At 48.5% G+C, this 21,237-nt stretch overlaps 2 protein-coding genes across 5 annotated transcripts in view; both read right to left on the bottom strand.

Moving 5' to 3' along the window:
* The window catches only part of LOC117020384 (TBC1 domain family member 22B-like), a 138,335-nt gene that overhangs the window by 81,842 nt on the left and 35,256 nt on the right, over positions 1-21,237 (bottom strand). The window lies entirely within an intron of this gene.
* On the bottom strand, positions 7,888-11,583 carry LOC117020383 (patr class I histocompatibility antigen, A-126 alpha chain-like). 2 transcript variants are annotated; one of them, XM_033102831.1, is made up of 8 exons: positions 11,427-11,583; positions 10,700-10,984; positions 10,187-10,462; positions 9,347-9,622; positions 9,114-9,230; positions 8,646-8,678; positions 8,460-8,507; positions 7,888-8,301 (listed from the first exon to the last, which is right to left on the bottom strand). In XM_033102831.1, exons 1-5 carry the CDS (start codon positions 11,488-11,490, stop codon positions 9,121-9,123), a joined length of 1,011 nt encoding a protein of 336 aa, XP_032958722.1. In that variant the 5' UTR covers positions 11,491-11,583; the 3' UTR covers positions 7,888-8,301; positions 8,460-8,507; positions 8,646-8,678; positions 9,114-9,120. The 2 variants fall into 2 exon arrangements, with proteins under 2 accessions (XP_032958722.1, XP_032958720.1); XM_033102829.1 differs by having other exon boundaries at positions 9,125-9,230.

Genomic DNA, 21,237 nt, shown 5'->3' with positions numbered 1-21,237 from the left:
AGCTATGGTGGTTGGCCATTGGCTGTACCTGGTTGGCCAATTGGCTGCTGATGTAACTGCCATGACCGTGTTGGTGGTTGGCTGGTTGGCAGGCAGAAAAGTGAATGGCTGACTGCGGATTGTGTGGATCCTGCTTCCTGTGTTTCCTGCGGCCACCAGCGATAATATAGTGGTATGACTCCCCTATCTACGGCTCCATGGGTGTTCCTTTTTGGCCTCACCATATCCTGCATTCTTGTGTGGGGAGTGGGACCAGAGACTCCGCATGACACCCCACATGACAGCACCCCATTCGGAACCACATCCTGCTCGGGAGCTCTGATCCTTTGCTTTTTTATAAACTATCCTCTTTTACAACTCCTTGCCTCTCGTTGGTCCGTGCTTCCATTATTCAGTTTCATGAGACACGATCCAGGCACTCACTCAAAAAATCTACTATATCACTGGTTTTTAATCTGTTTTCCAAGTACAAGAAAATTTTTTCTTAAGTTACCTATGACCTACAGCAATTTGGTAAATTATACCTTTGTAAACAAAATTAAAGCATTTATCTTTTTCTTCCTACCTGATGCTTCCAGATTTCAGGCCCTCTTAACTAATCCACGTTTGACCCAATTTAAAGGTGTTGACTCTTGGACTCATGTTTCCTAATTTAAAGAAAGCTCTTGCACCAAACTGAACAGCTCAACCAACAGAACATTTGAAATTTAAAATGAGTGGGAAATGAAGCAGATCACATCTGTTGTGGAAGCTAACCCAAGATTGCGGGCCAAGCCTGTATAGTTCCCCTACCTTTCTTCTCACTTTAGTTCCTTCTGATCTCACAAAACTATGAGAGGTCAGCCACTCACTGTAATAGCTGTTGTTTGCTTTTTCCCCTTAGTTTCTATCTGGGCAGATAACATTGGGCATCATCTTTAAACCTACTTCACACGTCCAAATGCACCCTAATTACACACATAGACAAGGACGTCTCATGCCTGGCGATGTCAGCCCCCGTGAAGGCACCAGATTTGAAAGAATACTTTTTCCTTGGGCAGGTATTAAAATGGAAACATACATGATTATCAACATATCAAAAACCTTGGAGAAAATCGCTGTATCTACCACTAAAACAAAGCCGACCAGGAAAAATCTTTAAATTCCCTTGTGTGAGTTGTATTAGGCAGTAGAATTGCTCTTGTCCAGCTCCTAGCTGAGCATGTGGGCTTTGCTCTGTTGTTAATACCTCTTGTACTTGGATGAAACGCCTCTGGAAAATAGACAGAACTAAATAAAATCCAGGCACAACCAAATGACTAAATACAGTGCCCACTGACACCTCAGGTTTTTTAACCTTCAACTAACTGCCCTCAGGCTTTGCCTCTTGGTTCAAATCTATTCTTCAAATTGAACTTAACATTTTATTTGCTATTATAAAATATTTGCTGTTCTAAACTCTTTTCACTTGTCTTGATGTTATAAGGACACCACTCTGATAACAGTTGTTCAACATTTTTGAAATGCTCACTAAGGCCTGTGAGACTTTATATTAAAAACCTCAAGAAACTACAGACGATGTCTGCCCTTAAAGGAACAAGACAGCAAAGCCTTCCTCTGTGCTGGCGCTCTTGCTGCTCCAATGTAGCTAAAGTTCCTAAGAACAAAGAAAATGACTTTCCCTCCATCGTGGGACATGACATACCAGGAATGACTTTTCCTCGCAATGAGAGACTGACAGTGCCACGACACCCTGAAAATGAGCCGTCCTAACAATGGAGGGCCAAGGACACTTTACTGACCGATCAGTGCTGCTTTCCAGTGATTCATCAGTGACACTTTGAAGGAAAGATGTTGATCAAAATGAGGGAAATGTCAAAAAAAAATATTAAACAGAGCCACTTTACACTGGAGTGGAGCTGCCATCCCAGAGGAACTGCTTTGAGACATTAAAACCGGGCAAATAAACTTTACACTGGGCCTAAAGCAACATTATGTCCCAAAGAACTGCTTGCAAAGATAACAGGAAAGCAGTGATTCTGACTGCTGAACCGAAAAGTTTGATTACTTAGAATTAGCCTCACTGTGTGGTTATTCGCACCAATAGAAATGCCTTCCTTCTATTGATGGAATTGTTCCCCTTCCCTTTCTCATAAACACCCATCGCTTTTGCTTCCTAACTGGAATATTCTGTGCGTTTCTGTCTGAATCAATGCTTCCCAAATAGCTATTCTTTTTTCCCCCCTCTAAATTTCAAATGCTTCTTGCTTCTCACTTTGAAAGCCTTTTTATTTTTAGGTTAACACACCCATAGAAAGAGGTGGACGAATCATAAGTGTACAGTGGATTTTCCCAAAGTGAATGTTGGGATAAACAACACCCACACCAAGGAACATTTCCAGCTCCAGGAAACCCACTTGAGACATGTTCAGTCATTAACCAGCCTCTCCCCAAGTAGCTCTTAGCTTGATTTTTAACAGCAGAGCTGAGTTTGTCAGGTGTTGGTAGAATGGAATATTACAGGGGAAACCCCTCGGTATCTGCCTCTCACTCAACATTACGTCCCCAGGTCTCACCCCTAAGACGGTGTGTTTTTGTAGATTCTTCATTCCCACGGCTACAGGGGGTCCGTTATATGAACAGGACCACACATCTGTCCTCTGATGTTCATGGACTTTTGTGTTATGCCCAGATTTCACAAATCGTGCTGCTATGAACGATTTTTTCATAAATTCTGGCACACACATGCAGCATGTCTATTAGGTATATAAGTAGGAGAGGAAATGTTGGGTCATAGGGCGAGTGAACGTTTGGCTTCAGAATGGACGGCCAAAGAATTTTTCAAAGTACTTGAATCAATTTACTCTCCCAAGGAATATATGAGATATAATTAAATTTTTGCCAACAATTGATATTGTCTGACTTTTTCATTTTAGCCATGCTGAGAGGTGTGCAATGATATCCTATTATAGCTAATTTGAATTTCCTCTCTGACTAAAACATTGAGCAATTTTTGTAAATTTATTAGGCATGTAAATATCTTCAATAGGACACTGGACTGGACTAATTGTTAATAACTGAATGGACTCCTGTAATGTGCCAGCATTTTTTAACTGTTATGGTCCTTTTGTTAGAAATGGATCTGTGGTCAAAAACCTGTGATACAATAAAAAAAATGTGATCTCAGTTCCCAGTTCCTGATACAGAGCTCCTAAAACCTTTTAAACCTCCTGAGTGAGAAGAGTGACTTTGGGATGATACGACCTTTGGCTGAGGGGTCCTAGAGAGCTTCGTGATGGGGGATCATCACCAAAAAGACCAGCCATGATTAGAAGTTTCCAACTTTCAGCCTCACTCCCTGACCTCTGGGGAGAGGAGCTGGAGGTTGAGTTCAGTCACCAATGGCCAATAACTTAACCAATCAGGCCTATGTCATGAGACTTACATTAAAAAATAACACCTAAATCGACAGAATTCAGAGAGCTGCCGAATTGCTCATCACATCCATAGGCTGGGAGGGTGACACACTCCACCTCAGTGACACAGGCTCCTGAGCTGGGGACCCTTCCAGACCTCGCCCTACGGACCTCTTCATCTGGTGCTCACTTGTATCCTTTATAACCAACTGTAACAGTAAGCTTAGCATGTTCCTGAGTCCTATGAGTTGTTCTAGCAAATTATTGAACTTGAAATGGGGGACCCCCAACTTAGTAGCCACGTCAGACAGAAGTGCAGGTAACATGAGGGGGACCTGAAACTTGTGACTTGTGTCTGAAGTGAGGGCAGCCTGTGGGACGGAGCCCGTAACCCGTGGGGTCTGATGTAACTCCAGGTAGGTGGTGTCAGAGTTCAGCTGAAGTGTAGGACACACAGGTTGTATCTGAGAATCAGAGAATTGGTTCAGTGGAGAAAAAAAATCCCTCACCATCTCACAAAGAAAGAGTAAGAGGGAGCAAGTCAACCTCCCCCTTGGATGTCAATTATTAGTCCCTGTTCTCCCAGCCAAACCTGAGTGCCTCCAAAGAACCAGAGAAAGTTCTAGTCTCAGATCTTTGCTCCAAGAACTGAAATTAGTCATTCTTTTTATATCCCTCACCTTGAACACCTGAACTCTCTTCCTACATTAGGAAAATTCCACATGTAGAGTCTTGGTGGGAGGCAGAGGCCACTTCACTCCATCATAGGTAAACCACTGTCCCCAACATTTTTGCAGCTGGACACGGCATGAGGTTCCACCATCAGGTGACCACATGCCAGACTCTGACTCAGGATGTGGTAACACAGGCTGGAACCGAGCAGAACACATCTGGCAGTAACAACACAACTGCCTGGAGCAGCAGTGACAGCAGTCAGGGCCACAGGGTCCGGGGTCCACATGGATGTCAGTGGTGTGAGAAGTGACACGTGTGCCAGCAGCAGAGGCAGTGATTCCCACATGGGACCTGACCTGGGGGGACTGTGGGTCAGGTCCTGGTGCGTGGGCTCAAGTGTGTTCTGTGGCCTCCCCAAAATAGTATTTTGCCAGAATGTTTTACACACACACACACACACACACACACACAGGCGCAGGCAAATTCGCACAACCTCTGCAACAAGTTAGTGAACTTGTTGCAACGATGTTGCTAAACTTTTTTGCTATCAGAGGGATTATTCCTTATGATTTTGTACCAACTGGACAAAAAGTTAACCAAGTTTACTATTTAGAAGTGCTGAAAAGGCTGAGTGAAAAAATTAGATGAAAACGACGCGAACTTTTCACCAACAATTCATGGCTCTGGCATCACGACAATGCACCAGCTCACACAGCACTGACTGTGAGGGAGTTTTTAGCCAGTAAATAAATAACTGTATGGAAACACCCTCCCTCCTCACCTGACCTGGCCCCCAATGACGTCTTTCTTTACCCGAAGATCAAGGAAAGATTGAAAGGAAGACATTTGATGACATTCAGAACATCAAGGGTAATACGACGACAGCTCTGATGGCCATTCCAGAAAAAGAGTTCTAAAATTACTTTGAAGGGTGGACTAGGTGCTGACATCGGTGTATAGCTGCCGAAGGGGAGTACTTCGAAGGTAACCGTAGTGATATTCAGCAGTGAGTAGCACATTTTCTAGGATGAGTTCCCAAACTTAATTGTCTGACTTCATGTGCGTGTGTGCATGTGTGTGTGTATGTTTAAGTTAGAAAAAATTTGGATTCCATTGTTTGCTCCCAGAAATCAATCTGGGGAACAGTTTTAGGAGCGAGTGTTCAGAGATTTTATTACACTGACCTGTGACCCACTCCTAAATCTCCCACCTGACTCTCCCCCGTGGTAGAGAGAACACGTAACTCCCAACATCACGTCTCATAATAGAGGATATATGTCCTCCACTTTCTGAGGCAAAACACCTTAAAAGGTTATTTAAGACCATTGTCCACCCTGAGCCCCATCACTGACCTCAGAGGTTCCAAGGTGGCTGAGCCCCAGGACAGCTTGTGGGGTTGTTACAGAACTCAGGCCTCCCCCAGACCCACCGTCTCAGAGAACAGGACACAAGCCCAGGAGTCGCTTCTGTAACAACTGCAGGTGAGGCTGAGGCACAGCCCTGTGGGAATCCTGGTGATGGTCTTGCTACTAAAAGTGTGATCTGAAGACCAGCAGGACCACCAACCTCCGTATAAATCCAGAGTCTCTGCTCTGCTCCAGACTTTGAGTCTTAACAAGATGTCCAGGGGATCCCTGTGCCCAGGGAAGTTTGGGACTCGCTGGTCTACGCGCCTCATCGACATGGGGCCAGAACTGTGCCGTCTGCCGGGTGTGTGGTCTGATCAGATCACAGCACTGGGGGGTCCAGGGTTCAGCCCTGTTCCTTTCTCTTCTATGGCCATCACTCCCTTGGTGACCTCATCAGTGCTTAAGGCTTCAAATATCATTTATATGTGTCACCTCCCAAGTCTATTTTTCAGCCCAGACATTTCCCCTAATCTCTAGACTCATCTGTCCAACTGCCAGTCCGATGATCTCAGTTGTATTTCTAACAGACATCTCAGCTCCAGCATCTTTAAAATGAATGTCTGTGAGGCCCCCCACCCCTCAGATATGCTCCTTCCAGAGCCTTCCCCATCTCTGCTAATAGCACCTCCATCTTTCTACTTATATCCTCTGATTGTTGGGTGTCCTTGACTCTCACGCCCCAGACTCACCCATTAGGAAATGCTGTAATGTCCACCTTCAGCACGTACCCAGAACCCCACTACCACTATTCCCACCGCTCACCCCCAGTGGCAGCATGTCCAGCCTGGAACCCTGCAGATTCCTCCGGCTTCCCGACGGCCTCCCTCCCCCAAGTCTGTCCTCAGCACCGCAGCCCCAGCCGTCCTCTGAAAGGAGGTCACACCATGTCCCCTTCTGCTCCTAACTGTCCTGTACCTCCCACCTCACTCCGAGCACAGGTCACTGCCCTCTACCATCCTCCCGGCCACGTGGTCGAGCCGCACCTCTCTCTTCTCCATCACTCTCTGCTGCAGCCACCCTGGCCTCCCTGCTCTTCCCAGAAAGCAGACACACTCCTGCCCCAGGGCACTCCCACTGCAGGTCCCCTGCCTGGAAAGAACATGCCCAGACGTCCTCGTGGGTAATTCCTTGTGTCCTTCACATCTTCCCTCAAGGTAAGCTTCCCAGTGAGGCCCCCTGAGCACCCCAATCAAAACAGCCGTCTTCCCTGGCCCCACACCCCACACCCTGGTTCCCTTCCCCACTGCATTTTCCCGGAACACTTCTCTCCTTCTAACATACACACCCTCCTCGTTTACTGTGCTTATAGGAAGGACATAGACTGTCTCTTCCCACTGGAACAGATGCTCCCCAAGTTCAGCCTTTTCTCTGACTCTACTTCAGTGATGTTTCCCAGATGCAGACACTGTCACACATCTGGCACACGGCTAACGTCACTGAATGATCAGTGACAGTGCCTCCCTGTTCTAGAGACAGTGTCTTTATTAATGTAGCCTCGGGTCAAATGCTGTTGTGTGGCAGCTACAGCACCAAGTCCCCTCACACTGGCATCAGGGCCACCTCCACTTTTCTCACAGTTGCTGCTCTCCCCCCCCCCCTTCTTTCTCCCACTCCTGCCCTCCTACACACCACACCTCAGTTATATTTTTCTCTTCAGGAAACAGTGAGCCCCAACTTATGGATCCTATTCTCCAACCAAATATACAGTGGACTCTGCTTCATCAACCCGAGTTTGGACTGGAGCCAGCACTAGAGCTCAGGGCAGGGAGAGAGGGCGACGAGCAGAGCAGAATTCCAGCAAGAACTTATCTAAGATGGGAATTCACAGGATCCCTCCTGTGCTCATTCCAGAATCTGGTTCCTCTGACACTTTGGGAAAAGAAGGAAAGAACCATCAAGCCCTAGAAAAAGGCGAGAGCTGGATGAGTCTGAAAATTCTTCTCTCAAACCAGACTCCTATGTGCAGGGTCCTCCTGGCCTTGTGGGGACAATGACAGGCAAAACACCTCCTGCTACTAACAGACAGGGGACACCCAGAGGAGAATGACACCAGGACTCGTAATGAGAACAAACACAGTCATATTCCTGTATAGAAACAACAGTGAACACCCAGAAGATGGGGGCTGAGGGCCGGGCCAGGCCTGAGCCTTGGTGACCCGGCCACACGAAGCCGTCACTGACAAGACCAGACCTGGGTGATGTTCGAGTTCCCTGTGATCACAGGTCCTGGTGGGACAAGGTTCTACTGACGGGACAAGGACAAAGGGGCAGAGAGGTGACCCCGCCGAGGAGTGACCACGTCAGAGCCCACGATGCACTGAGCCCCGACTGGGCTCAGGCTGCGTCCACGCTCGGTCCTCACAACCTCTCCTGTCTCCACCTGCGACAGACTCAGCACAGCAAACACATGGATTCTGGAAGGTTCTCAGTGCTTCCATTTATTTCCCTTCAAACTTAGGATTTTGTCCTTTAATTAACCCATCAACCGTTCATAGCAAGAAATGAAAAAACAAATTCATAGCCAGATTCTTATTTCAACAGGAAGTAACAAATTGCTGCTCAGTGTAAAATGAAATAAAGGCGGGGATGGAAACAGCCTCTGCGGGAACAGGACAGTGGGTCAGGGAAGAGACTCGGTCAGTGTGGGGAGGGGGCGTGGAGGGCAGGGGGCGGGCAGTCTCCCAGGTCCTCACATGATGCGAGAGGAACGCAGACACACTCAGATGCCCTTTGCAGAAGGAGAGCTCAGAGGGTCCTGTGTCACAAAGTGGGGGCAGGAACAAATCTCGCATCATCAGTCCCCACAAGGCAGCTGTCTCACGCTGTAGAAGAAAATAATCATGAACAAATTCAGGTTAGTGGCTGTAAGTGGTGACATTCTCAACAGTCCACCGCTGCTCAAAGTGTCCCAAAGAATCCCCAGTACCCAGTCCTGTCCCCTCTGCCCCACCCCTTCCACTTCAGGCCCTCCAGGTCTCACCTCTAGAAGCTGTGAGGGACACATCAGAGTCCTGGGCACTGTCACCGCCTGGGGGAGAACAAAACAGGATGTGGTCAGAGCCCACAGCAGATGTGGCTAAAGGAGGAATTATGGGGGTGGGTGAGCTCCCCCAAGGGCTTCCATCTATTCCAAGGGTCTCAGGGATCACCCCCCTTCCATACTCACCTGCAGCCTGAGCATAGCTCCCTCCTTTTTCACCTGCAGGAAGAAAACATCATGTGAGAAGCCAGGAAGGAGGCAGGGCCATGAGGTCCTAAAGGAACCCCCTGGTCCTGGACCCCAGAGAAGTTTCTAGAACTGTCACTGCAGACCCATGGCATAATCAGGAAACTTGAGGAAAGTACATGTGTGGGGACTGGACCAACCACCCTCCTGGAGGTCTGACCTCAGCAGGGACCCTCTGCTCTGACCTGTGACTATGGAGAATCAGGTCCCCATCACCAGTTCATCAAGGTGATAAATCTGTCCCTCATTTTCACACGTGCATTAATAAAGTGTTAGCAACTAGGGCCCCAGGCTGGGAAAGCACACGTGTGTGGATGGTCCTTCCCACTAACGAGGCAGGACACACGTCTACCTGGGGACGAAACCCCCCAGTGGGACAAGGCACCTCAGTCCCCGCCCCTTCCCTACCTGAGCCCTACCTCCTCCTCCACAGCACAGCTCCAGTGACCGCAGCTCCAAGGAGGACCAGCCCAGCAATGATGCCCACCACCAGGCCAGCGGGGATGACGGCCTGAGGAGGCGGCTCTGGAAGGGAAGGGAAGGTGAGGGCCCTGACCCCCAGGCCTCGGCCCCGACCTGAAGTCCTGCAGACGCCCCTGCTTCCCCTGAGAAGAGGCTCTGTGCCCACGGCCCCTCCGTACCCCATCTCAGGGTCAGGGGCTCGGGCAGCCCCTCGTGCTGCACATGGCACGTGTATCTCTGCTCCTCTCCAGAAGGCGCCCCCACAGCTGCCCACTTCTGGAAGGTCCCGTCCCCCGCAGGCCTGGTCTCCAAGAGCTCCGTGTCCTGGGTCAGGTCCTCCCCATCGCGCTGCCAGGTCAGGGTGATCTCCGCAGGGTAGAAGCCCAGCGCCCAGCACCTCAGGGTGACGTCACGGTCAGAGGTGCGGTGGTGGGTCACGTTTGTCTTTGGAGGGTCTGAGGAAAAGGGTCAAAATATTCAGGACCTTTGCAGCCCCCAGGGGACCCTCCAGCAGTGGTCACGTGACCATCCCGAGAAGGTCAGGACAATTGGGGGGGGGGGAAGGGAGCACAAAACCAGACACCACACTGGACACAGGATCCGGGATAATCTCTCGTCTTTAGAAAGTTCTAGAATCAGGCTGAGACGGCCCAGGGTAGAGACAGGTCTCCGATGGAGAGAAAAGGGCTTCCTGGCCCTGAGCTGGGTGGAGGCCACGTGACTCAGAAAAGCTGGGGTCAGAGCTCAGTCACACTTTGTGCGGGGCGCGAACAGGGCCTGAGAGAGAAAGTCACCCGGTTCCCAGAGCAGCTGCCAGAGTCACAGGGAACCGCCGATCAGTTATTTCTGAGATGGTCCCCCCAACCCCCGGAGACACTGCACCCCTAACTGTCCCTGAGAGAAGGGGCCCCTGGGTCACTCCTGGTACCGGATCTGAAACCCCAGGCGGACTCCGTCTCCAGGGGTCGGGGAGGGGGGTCCGGGGGTTGATTCCATAGGAGCCCCGCGGCCCCTTTCACCTGCGCGCAGCAGCGTCTCCTTCCCCGTCTCCAGGTATTTGCGGAGCGATTCCCTGCACCTGCCGTCAAAGTAGCCCCTCCATTGCTCCGCCGCACCGGCCGCCTCCCACTTCCGCCGGGTGATCTGAGCCGCCGTGTCCGCCGCGGTCCAGGAGCGCAGGTCCTCGTTCAGGGCGATGTAGTCGGTGCCGTCGTAGGCGTCCTGCTTGTACCCGCGGAGGAGGCGCCCGTCCGGCCCCACGTCGCAGCCGTACATCCACTGGATGGTGTGAGACCCTGACCCCGGCCCGCCGTCAGCTCCGACCCTTAAGCCCGACCCTTAACCCCGCCCCGCCCGCCCCGCGGTGACGGCGCCTGAACTGAAAACTAAACCCGGTCCAAGTCCCCGCGGGCTCTTCCCGGGTGGACGGCCGGGCGGGTCCCGCAGCCTCGGGGTGAAGCTCGGACCCGGAGACTCGGGAGACCCCGGCCCGTCCGTGGGGTCGTGACCGGGACCCGGGCCGCGTCGCTCACCGGCCTCGCTCTGGTTGTAGTAGCCGCGCAGACTGTTCAGGTTCACTCGGTCAGCCTGTGCCTCGGCCTTGCAGGCCTGCGTCTCCCCGTCCCAGTACCCCGGCATCGCCTGTTCCACCCACGGCCCCTCCATCCACGCCGCCCGCGGCTCCATCCGCGGACGCGCCGCGTCGCTGTCGAACCGCACGAACTGCGTGTCGTCCACGTAGCCGACGGCGATGAACCGGGGCTCCCCGCGGCCGGGCCGGGACCAGGAGGTTTGGAAATACCTCAGGGAGTGGGAGCCTGGGGACGGGGAGGGGCTGAGGCCCAGGCGACCCTCCTCCCGGCGCGGGTCCCGGGTCCGAGGGCGATGGGCCGGGAGGGGCGGGGGGCCCGGGAGACGGAAACGGGGGGGACGGAGAGGGAGGGGGCGGGGACCCGAGTGGGCGACAGGAGTGGGCGGGACACGGGGCGGGGGTCAGGACGGGGCGGGGGTCAGGACGGGGCGGGGGTCAGGACGGGGCGGGGTCAGGACGGGGCGGGGTCAGGACGGGGCGGGGTCAGGACGGGGCGGGGTCAGGACGGGGCGGGGTCAGGACGGGGCGGGGTCAGGACGGGGCGGGGCCGGGGGTCTGGGGTCTGGGCCGCGCTGTGGGGACACATCCTCCCCGGGTCATGCGCCCCCACCGGCCGGTCCCCTCGTTTCCCCCCCGCGGAGACCATTCCCTCCCGACCCCTCACTCACCCGCCCGGGTCCCCGTCAGGCCCAGGGCCCCCGAGAGCAGCAGGAGGAGGGTCCCGGGGCCCATGACGCGCCTCCCCGGGGTCTGGGGACAATCTGCTTGCGGGCGGGTCCGTGGACACTTTATAACCGGAAAGGCGGTGACACTGATTGGCTTCTCTAGAACCGGACACGCAATGGGAGTGAGAACTGGGGCTGCGTCACGAGTTTCCAGACAGGAGGACCCGACACAGGTTGTGAGAAGGAGAAGTGAAACCGCGGGGAGGTGGGGACTCCCCGACACTGAGCTTCCCCACCCCAGACTCCGCCCTCAGTGGACCTGGGACTGGGCCTTGTCTCCTCCTCCTGCTCTGAGCGCTCTGTGTCACACTGTCACCCTGAGTCCTGGCTCAGGGACTGTCTGAGGAACCAGGGCTCAGCCCCTTTTCCTCCTCTTCCCCGAATCCCTCTCCCTGAAATGGACGCCCTGCCTCCCACCCTTTACCTCTCCCCCGGACTATTCTGGAAGAAGACACCCCCAGGGAACTTGATGCCACAGAGTGAGCTGGCCCTGGGAATAGAGGAAGGACAGGGCTTTTCTCTTTAATCCCGGAGAAGTTGGGCCTGAAAACACCAGCTAGAGATTCTCATAGACACCAGTCTCCTTGTTGTTTATTAACTACAGTGGGTAACAATCTTGGAAACCCCTGATCATCAGGAAGCTAATCTGTAAAATCGATTTGTACCCCTTAATGCAGAAATGTGTGTAAACAGCACTGCAGTCACACACTCAAAGCTCTGAAGTCTTCCTTTCCCAGAAGTTACACCTGTGACTGGGGATGTTTCTCGTGTAAAATGATCTTCATTCCACAGCCCTGAGTTTGTATGTTGAGTCCTGGCATCCTCAATACAAAGAAGCTCCTGGAAGCAGTTTGTTACCGTGTATTTCAACGAGGAGCACGTACAACGTCAAAGCTGCAAGTGTTCAAAGCTGTTAAAATGCCCTTCACCAGTGCTCCTGTGTTGCCTATTTTTATGAATAATTCACATCTCAGCGGTGTGCATATTTTATTGGGACCCATTATTATTTTTAAACTGATTAGCATAAGAAGGTGATTAGTTTGTAGGCAGCTCCACAGAACACCCTGCTAGGTCCCAGATAATTTACTAAAGATCTAAAAACAACTATTTCAACCTGAGAGTTCCACTGCTTTAGAACTCTTCACCTCTGCCTCTTTCCCTCCCCCTGCTTCTCCAGCCCTTCTCTGTCTCTCTCACCCCTCAGGCCCTCTTCCCCCCTTAGACCCCACCACCCTCTCACTCCTGATTGTGGCACTAGTGCCACCCCCTCACCTGCCAGCCAAGGACTAGCCTCCCTACAGGGACCAGCGATCCTACTAACATCAGTGAGGCTGGGTCATTTCTTCACTAAAAACACTCCAGTGGCTCAGAATCACTCTGGGAAGTTTCTAGAATGTAAGGGCACATGAGCACAGGGGCCTTGAGCTGTCTAGGTCAAGGTTGTATCCCAAGCATATGAAGCCATTCCTGATAGATAGTGGGCATTAAATTATTTGTTGAATGAATGATTGTATTAAAATTTATATCACGTAAAATCATAACTTGAAAAATACAAAAAAGGGAAATATTTTATTACAAAGTAGTGGGCATATCAGTTCATAAATTCATTCCAGTGGAAAAAATGCTGTGTGCTTATTTGTTGCATACTTGAGCCTGTGTATTTTCTATTGCTGTGTAACAAATTACCACAACTTAGTGGCTCAAAACAACACCCACTTGTTTGCTCACAGTTCCTTAGAAATCCAGGCCCGGTATGGATGGGATCTCTGCTCAGGGTGTCACAAAGCTGTGAGCTCATCCTGAGCTCAGGATCTCCCTCCCAGCTTACAGACAGATGTTAGCAGAGTTCAGTTTTTTCCAGTTGTAGGTCTAAGGTCCCTGTTTCCTTGACAAGTGTCAGCGAGGGGGGTGCTGCCCCAGCCCCTGTGTCCACCAGCAGTCTTTGCCATGTGGCCTTCCATTTTCAAAGCTGCCAGTAGAGAAACTGCTGCACACTGAATCCCTCACTTGGAATGTTTGCTCAGCAGAAACCCCAGTCAGTACTCACCTGATCAGGACATTCCCCATGGATAGTCCTAGTGTCTTAAGGTCAGCTGATTTGAGACCTTAGTGACATCTGTAGAATCCCTTCCCAGCAGCTATATTAATGTTTTATTGCATAACTGGGAGAAGGTGAATAACCAGGGTTATTAGGGACCATCACAGAATCAGCCTAGGATGGCTTGTTCTTCCTTTTGTGTTTAATTTGGGTCACAGTTGGAAATGAACTTCGAGTAAATAGATTGTTTTGAGTGGGAATAAAATGCAAACCAAATGACATGTCTAATATAATTAATTTACAGCAAATAAAGTGCAGTAATTCATTCACTCTTTGGACACTGTATTATTAGTCATGTACGACAGCGTAACAAATTACCCAAAAGTGAGCCGCTCAAAACAACAATGTGTACTTTCTCCTAGTCCTTTCTCCAGGGTCAGGAATGCAGGAGAGGTTTCCCTGAGCGCTTCTGGCTCAGGGCCTCTCTCAAGGTTGCAGTCAAGTTGTCAGCCAGGGCTACACCATCTGAAGGCTTGACTGGAGCTGGAGGACTCGCATGAAACACGGCTCACTCACGGGGCTGTTGGAAGGGGCCTAATTTCCTTCCTGGGTGGTCCCAGGAGGCCTCAGTTCCTAGCCGTGGGGACTTTTCCATAAGGTGGCTAATGACTAGGTAGCTGCTTCCCTAAGAGCAAGTGATAGAAGAGAGAGAGAGACCAAGACTGAAGCTGCAGTTTTATGTCCTAGATTCAGAATCACACACCATTACATCAGCCTGATGAGAAGTGAGTCATCCTGTCCAGCCCACATTGAAGAGAGAAGGAACTACTCCACCTCTGGAAGAGAGGAGTGTCAAAGAATTTACATACATATAAAATTTACAATTAAAATCCTGAATATAGTCTCAGGATTTTATAAAGCATAATCCTTCTTTATCTGATCATTTTCTTTAATGCCTTAAATTTCACTCTTAACAAATGTAACGATTAAAAGTTTGAGACAGAAAGGAGATACAACAGTATTTGTACAGTTTTATTGTAGAAGCCTTTAATAACAATGTTTCCTACAATAAGTTGCAACAAAGTTGAGAACATGTGTAGTAGCTGATCACACAGTTTAAAGCCTGAGCGCCATAACATTCGTGCCTTTACAATAACTATCTTTGCTTTTTCGTAGAATATTCAAATTTGTTTCATTAAGAATGTAAGAAATATTGGCTACAATGCCAATTTTCTTACTGAACAATATCTTCAAAAATATTTGCCTAATGAAATTGCTTTTCAAAATGTTAGAAAAATGTGAATCTCATGCCTCAGTCTATACACCTTGGTGTCCTGACAACAGTTGTGTTGTGATACAGTGGGCAGCGATGGTTAACGCCAATCTAGGAACAAAGTGTTCCAAAACTGGCTGTCCAGTTGGCATCCTAGAATAAATGTCACATCTTTCACTGTGTTTTTGAATGAGATTTAATAGAAGTGATTAGGACACCAATGTGTTTCTAAAATGCACTGTTGATATGTGATGCTGAACGCTGAAGTTTTTTTGTTTTGTTTTTAATTTTTCATGGGGAATATTGGGGAACAGAGTGTTTCTCCAGGGCCCATCAGCTCCAAGTCGTCCTTCAGTCTAGTTGTGGAGGACGCAGCTCAGCTCCAAGTCCAGTCACTGTTTTCTATCTTAGTTGCAGGGGGCGCAGCCCACCATCCCATGGTGGAGAGCTCGCGCTCTAACCAACTGAGCCATCTGGCCACCCCTGAAGTTTTCTCAAAGCAGCTCTGTTGTATCTTCCATTCACACTCTCTATTCTATCCATGGTTTCCCCTTTATAGCATTTTGCAGTTTAACTTACATTGATCAACATGAATTTCCATTCTGTAAAAGTAGTTAATTCAGTTGTATGTGAAGGTAAATATAACACACCAAATCCTTCACAGATAGAATCACCTTGCAAGTCACACTGAACATTGTATCCCAGAAAAATCTATAGAGATGCCAGTGATCACATGACCATTTCTAGCCAAAGCTGTTTCCTGTGACACCCCGGCCGTCTGTCTGACGTGGCTCATAACAATTGGCTGTGGCTTTGGTCCAAGGTGGGTAGTTCTTTCTAAGGATCATTGCAATAAACTTTGGTATTTCTTTTTCTATTTCCTTATTAAAAAAATTAACCAGGAATGGTTCACAAATCAGTTTGAGAAATGTCAGTTTAGTAATTATGATAAAGTAATTATCTGGGCATACACCACTGGTGTCAGAAACGGAACCTATGAAGAAGCCACTGTGGCTGCGTCCCCCATCCTGTCCTTCAGATGTAACCTCTATCTTGAGTCTTGTGTTTACTATTCCCTTGAGATTCTCTGATGGTTTTACCATAAGTGTATATATCCCCAAACCAAATATTATTTACTTTTGCCCATTTTTGAACTTCCTGTCCAGTGAACTCCTACTGCATGGACCCTTCTGAGACTCAGCATTACCCCCCATGTGTGAGGCTGTCCTTCATTTGTTTTTACTGCTGAAGTCTTACATTTCATGATGGCACCACACTTTCTCTGTTTTCCTGCTGATGCATAAGTGGTTGTCCCAGTTGCTGTAAACATGAGTGTACTTGTCTCCTGGGCACAAAGCAAGGAATTCCCCGGAGAGGACAGTCAGGAGGGAAGGCTGGGCTACAGGGGTGTGAGCTTTAAGCACAGTAGGTAAGATGTCGTTCATTTGATTTGTGAAATGCTTGTGCCAATTTAAACTTTTACCAGGAGTGTGGAAGGCTTCATGTTGCTGATGTGTCTGTTCTGAAAATAAACCACACTCAGCTTAAGTAGAGGAATTAAGAGTTGGAAATCCGTTCCTTGCTTGCAGAATCACCCAGGCATTTTCTTTTCTGACTTATTAATTACTTTCTTTACTTTTATTCCACATATTTTTCATTATACTCACCGGAGACACAATTCAAAACACTGGTTATAATGATCTTCAATGAACACAGTGAGAACTTGATCAAAGAGATAGCAAGCATTAAAAAAGTCATGGCGACCATGACAAAGAACCAGTCACAAATGGAGGATACAATAACTGAAGAACGTGCCCGCAGACTAGATGAAGCAGAGGATCACATCAGTGATTTGGAAGACAAGGTAGCTGAAAACGCCCATCAGAACAGCAAAAGGAACAAAGAATAAAAAACAATCAGGATAGTGTAAGAGACTCTGGGAAAACATCAAGCCCACCAACATTTTCATCAGAGGGGACGAGAAGGAAAAGAGAGGAAACAAGGGATTGAGAACCTATTTGAAGAAATAATGACCAAAAAATTTCCTAAGCTGGCAAAGGAAGTAGACACACAATCCCAGAAAGTACAGAGTCCAAACAAGATGAACCCAAACAGGCCCACACCAAACACATTATAGTTAAAATGGCAAAGGTTAAAGACAGAGAGAATCTTAAAGCAGCAAGAGAAAGGCACCTACTGGTAGTAACTTATAAGGGAGCTCCCATAACAGTTTGTGTTGATTTCTCAACAGAAACTTTGCAGGCCAAAAGGGATTGGCACGAAACATTCAAATTGGTGAAAGGCAAGGACCTACAACCAAGACTATTCTACCCAGCAAAGCCATTATTTAAAATTGAAGGACAGATAAAAAGCTTCCCAGACAAGAGAAAGCTAAAAAAGTTCACCAACACCAAACCAGTATTACAAAGAATGTTAGAGGGACTTTTTTAACATGCACACACACACAAATCACAAATATGAATAATTAAATGACAATAACTACATATCTATCAATAATTATAACGGAAATGGATTAATGCTCCAATCAAAAACATACGGTGGCTGAATGGGTAAAAAAGCAAAATCTTTACATATGCTGCCTACAAGAGACTCAATTCAGACTGAAAGACACACAGAAACTGAAAGTAAAGGGATGGAAAAAGTTATTTCATGTAAGAAAAAATAAAAAACTGGGGTAGCAATAGTTATACCAGACAAAACAGACTTTAAAACGAGACAAAGAAGAACCCTGCTAGCAATGCCACTTGTGGTCATTTATCTCAAGAAACTCAAAATGCTACTTCAAGGGGACGTGTGCATCCCTATGTTCCTTGAAGCGTGTTTACAATGGGCAGATGGGGAGGCAGCCTGGGTGTCCATCAATGGATGAGTGGATTGTGAGTAGGTCAGACATAAGTACAAAGGAATATGGCTTGGCCATGGAAGGGAACGGGTTCTTGCCATCTTGGTGTCATGAGTGGACCTGGAGAATGTTGTGCTGAGTGGAGTATGTCAGACAGAGAAAGACAGATGCAATGTGATTTCACTTATATGTGGAATCTAAAAAACAAACAAAACATAAACACATTCATAGATACAAAGAACATTTTGATGATTGCGAGAGGGGAGGGTTGGTGAGGGGGCAGGTGAAAAATGCAAAGGGCTGCTGGGAGCGGCTGACCGAAGACCGGGGACCGGCTGCCTCGGCCGGAGGGAGCGTAAGGCTCGTAATACCAGCATGGGCTGGGGAGCTGTGTCCTGCACAACTAGGCTGAGAAACAACGGCGTGAACTGGAGTGTGTGTGTGGGAAGGCGGAAGAAGGGGGGAGAAAAAGAAAAATGGAGAAGGATTAAGAAGTGCAAATTGGTTGTTACAAAGTAGTCATGGGGATACAAAGTATAGCATAAGGAATATAGTTAATGTAATAATTATGTGTGGTGTCAAACGGGTACTAGATTTATCGGGGTGGTAGATGGGAGGGGGATTGAGGAATAGGGTGAAATATGTGAAGGGATTAAGAAGCACAAATTGGTAGTTAAAAAATAATCATGGGGATGTAAAGCAAAACACAGGGAATATAGTCAATAATATGGTAGTAACTATGTATAGTGCCACGTGGGTACTAGACTCGTCAGGGGGATCACTTCTTAAATTATAAATGTCTAACCACCATGCTTAAAATGTAAAATAATTTCACCATGCATGAAATTAATATAAAATAATTTTGAATATTGTCATGCAGGGTGTCATGCGGGGTCTCTGGTCCCGCTCCCCACATAAGAACGCAGGATATGGTGAGGCCAAAAAGGAACACCCACGAAGCCACTGACAGGGAGTCATACCACTATAGTCTGGCTGGCGGCTGGGTTGGAGACACAGGAAGCAGGAGCCACAGTATCCGCAACCTGCCGTCCACTTCTCTCTGCCAACCAACCTCACTTACTAACTGCAATCCGCTCTTGCTAGCTCAGCCACCATCTTCTTGCTAGTCCCCATCTTCTAGCGTAGCCACGGCAGTTATGTTAGTGGCCAATGGCTCACTGGTTACAGCCAACGGCCAACTAGCCACAGCTGATGACCATCCAATCAGAGTTGATGGCCATTTACTACCCGAGCCAGCACCTTCAGGGTCTCGTCTCACAATGTACGTGACAATCGTCTTCCACGAGGGGCCCTGTGTGAGGAGCCTGGAGGTGAATGCAATATCCTGGACAGAGCCAGCCTCTCTGGGCACAGCCAGGGTTTCTCAGGGTACTGCACTCTCTCTGAGCACAGCCCGACTTCCTGGACACAGCCAGGGTCTTTCAGGGCACTGCCACTCTCTCTGGGCACAGCCAGTCTTCCTGGGCACAGCCAGGGTTTCTCAGGGCACCACCAGTCTTTCTGGGCATGGCCAGGGTTCTCACATATTCTTGATGGCGGCCGGTGGAGACACAAAAGCAAACATCCGCCAGTTCCACTACATGGTGGTATGTTCCCAAGCAAACAGTCAAGTGGTCCATCAAATCAGGCATGGAAGGCAATTCCCCAGTCCCCACAGTCATTCGCCAGGGCTGTGCGTTAGCCTCACAATGTGTGCCCTCTCCACAGGGGGAGGGCTCCAAGTCCTCCCCAACCTGGGGGGAAGAGCCTCAGCAAGCACTTCACAGCCCACAGGGGCACCACAACATTTGCTTTCTCCAGCCTATGCTGGTTGGAGAACCGTCCATGTCTTCCCACCCCTCCACGGGGGTCCAGCTCTCCAGCAGCTGCTCCTCCTGGTCTTCCTGAGACTGAGTGTTGATACGCACAAACTGCTCGCTGTGCCATGTGTCATGCAGGGTGTCATGCAGGGTCTCAGCTCCAGCTCCCCACATAAGAATGCAGGACATGGTGAGGCCAAAAAGGAACACCCACGGAGCCATAGGGGAGTCATACCACTATATTCTCGCTGGCGGCTGGGTTGGAGACACAGGAAGCAGGAGCCATAGTATCCGCAACCTGCCGTCCACTTCTCTCTGCCAACCAACCTCACTTGCTAGCTGCAATCTGCTCTTGCTAGCTCAGCCCCCATCTTCTTGCTAGCCCCCATTTGCTGCTAGCGTAGCCACGGCAGTTATATTAGTGGCCAGGGGCTCACTGGTTACAGCTGACGGCCAACTCGCCACAGCTGATGGCCATCAATCACAGTTGATGGCCATTTACTACCCGAGCCAGCACCTTTCCACGTGAGGCCGAGAGCCTGGAAACTGCAATCCTGTCTCTGTCTCCACAAATATCAACTGTGATTGAAAATATTAAAAAGGGGGGAAGGTAAAGAAGAACAAGAGTTTCAAATTTCCAGGTATAGAACAAATAAGTCCTGGGGATGTAATGTACAGCATAGGGAATATAGGCAATAATATTGAGATAGCATGGTACGGTGTCAGGTGTTTGCTGGACTTGTCATGTGGTCACTTCGTCAGGTATATAAATGCTGAACAACTATTGTGTGCACCTGAGACTGATATAATGTTGTATGTCAGCTATATTTTTCAATAAAAATCATAAAAGATAAGTAAATTAAAAAAAATAAACCCAAATGATTTCAGGTGTCAGCCACATGTACAGGAACCTTCACAGCAACACCTAGATCAGTGTTTGATCAAATAACTGGGTGTTGCAGCCCAGACAAGTTGACACAAGACTAGTCAGCAAAGATAAGGTATGAATATGAAGTCACTGTTCAGAGAGTAAGACATTCAAAAAAAGAAGACAATAAAAATTTTAATTACTCCATAAGCTCTAAGGGAACAGTTTCACTGCTCTGTGTTTGGCAATATTTGGGGGTAAAAGAAATAGAAAGCAAAGTTTACATCCTTAAAATTTTCATAAGGGACAATATCACTTCTTAGGTGGCCCTGTGTCCACCCCGTTATGTCCATCAGGAGGAGCATGAAGTCTGGTGGTTTCACATTAGAGATGTTAACATTGATTCGGGGGTTCGGGGGTGACCACCTACTGTCCAACCACTAGAAAGTCCCCCATCAATTTTTAATCTAATTGTCAGAGTATTCATTGATGGTCATTGCCTATAGTCATTATTTCATTAGGGCTACAAAGGACAATGTTTCTATCATTCCTTCTGAATTAATTAGTTTGAATTCTGTTAGGAAGAAAAGCGTTTTCCCATCAATAATTTGGATCCCTGAAATAAATTTCTGACAAAGAAATAGGATAATGATTTGAATTTATTTATTTATGAAAACAAGTTTGTGCCAAACATGATCCAAGATTTATTTTTCTAAATCAAGTATAAAACACACATATCATTAGTGAATATTTTAATGAATTCTCACAAAATTAAGATACACCTGTTACAGCTACACAGGTGAAGAAATAGAACAGAAGGCCAGACCCTCTCACACACCCACAGTCATTGACTCTGTGGACCTGAGAAATTAAACGGAAGTGTCAGGAATGC

The sequence above is a fragment of the Rhinolophus ferrumequinum genome, chromosome 3 (genome assembly GCF_004115265.2).
Source record: "Rhinolophus ferrumequinum isolate MPI-CBG mRhiFer1 chromosome 3, mRhiFer1_v1.p, whole genome shotgun sequence".
Lineage (NCBI taxonomy): Eukaryota > Metazoa > Chordata > Mammalia > Chiroptera > Rhinolophidae > Rhinolophus > Rhinolophus ferrumequinum.
This window is presented reverse-complemented; position numbering and strand designations above follow the sequence as displayed.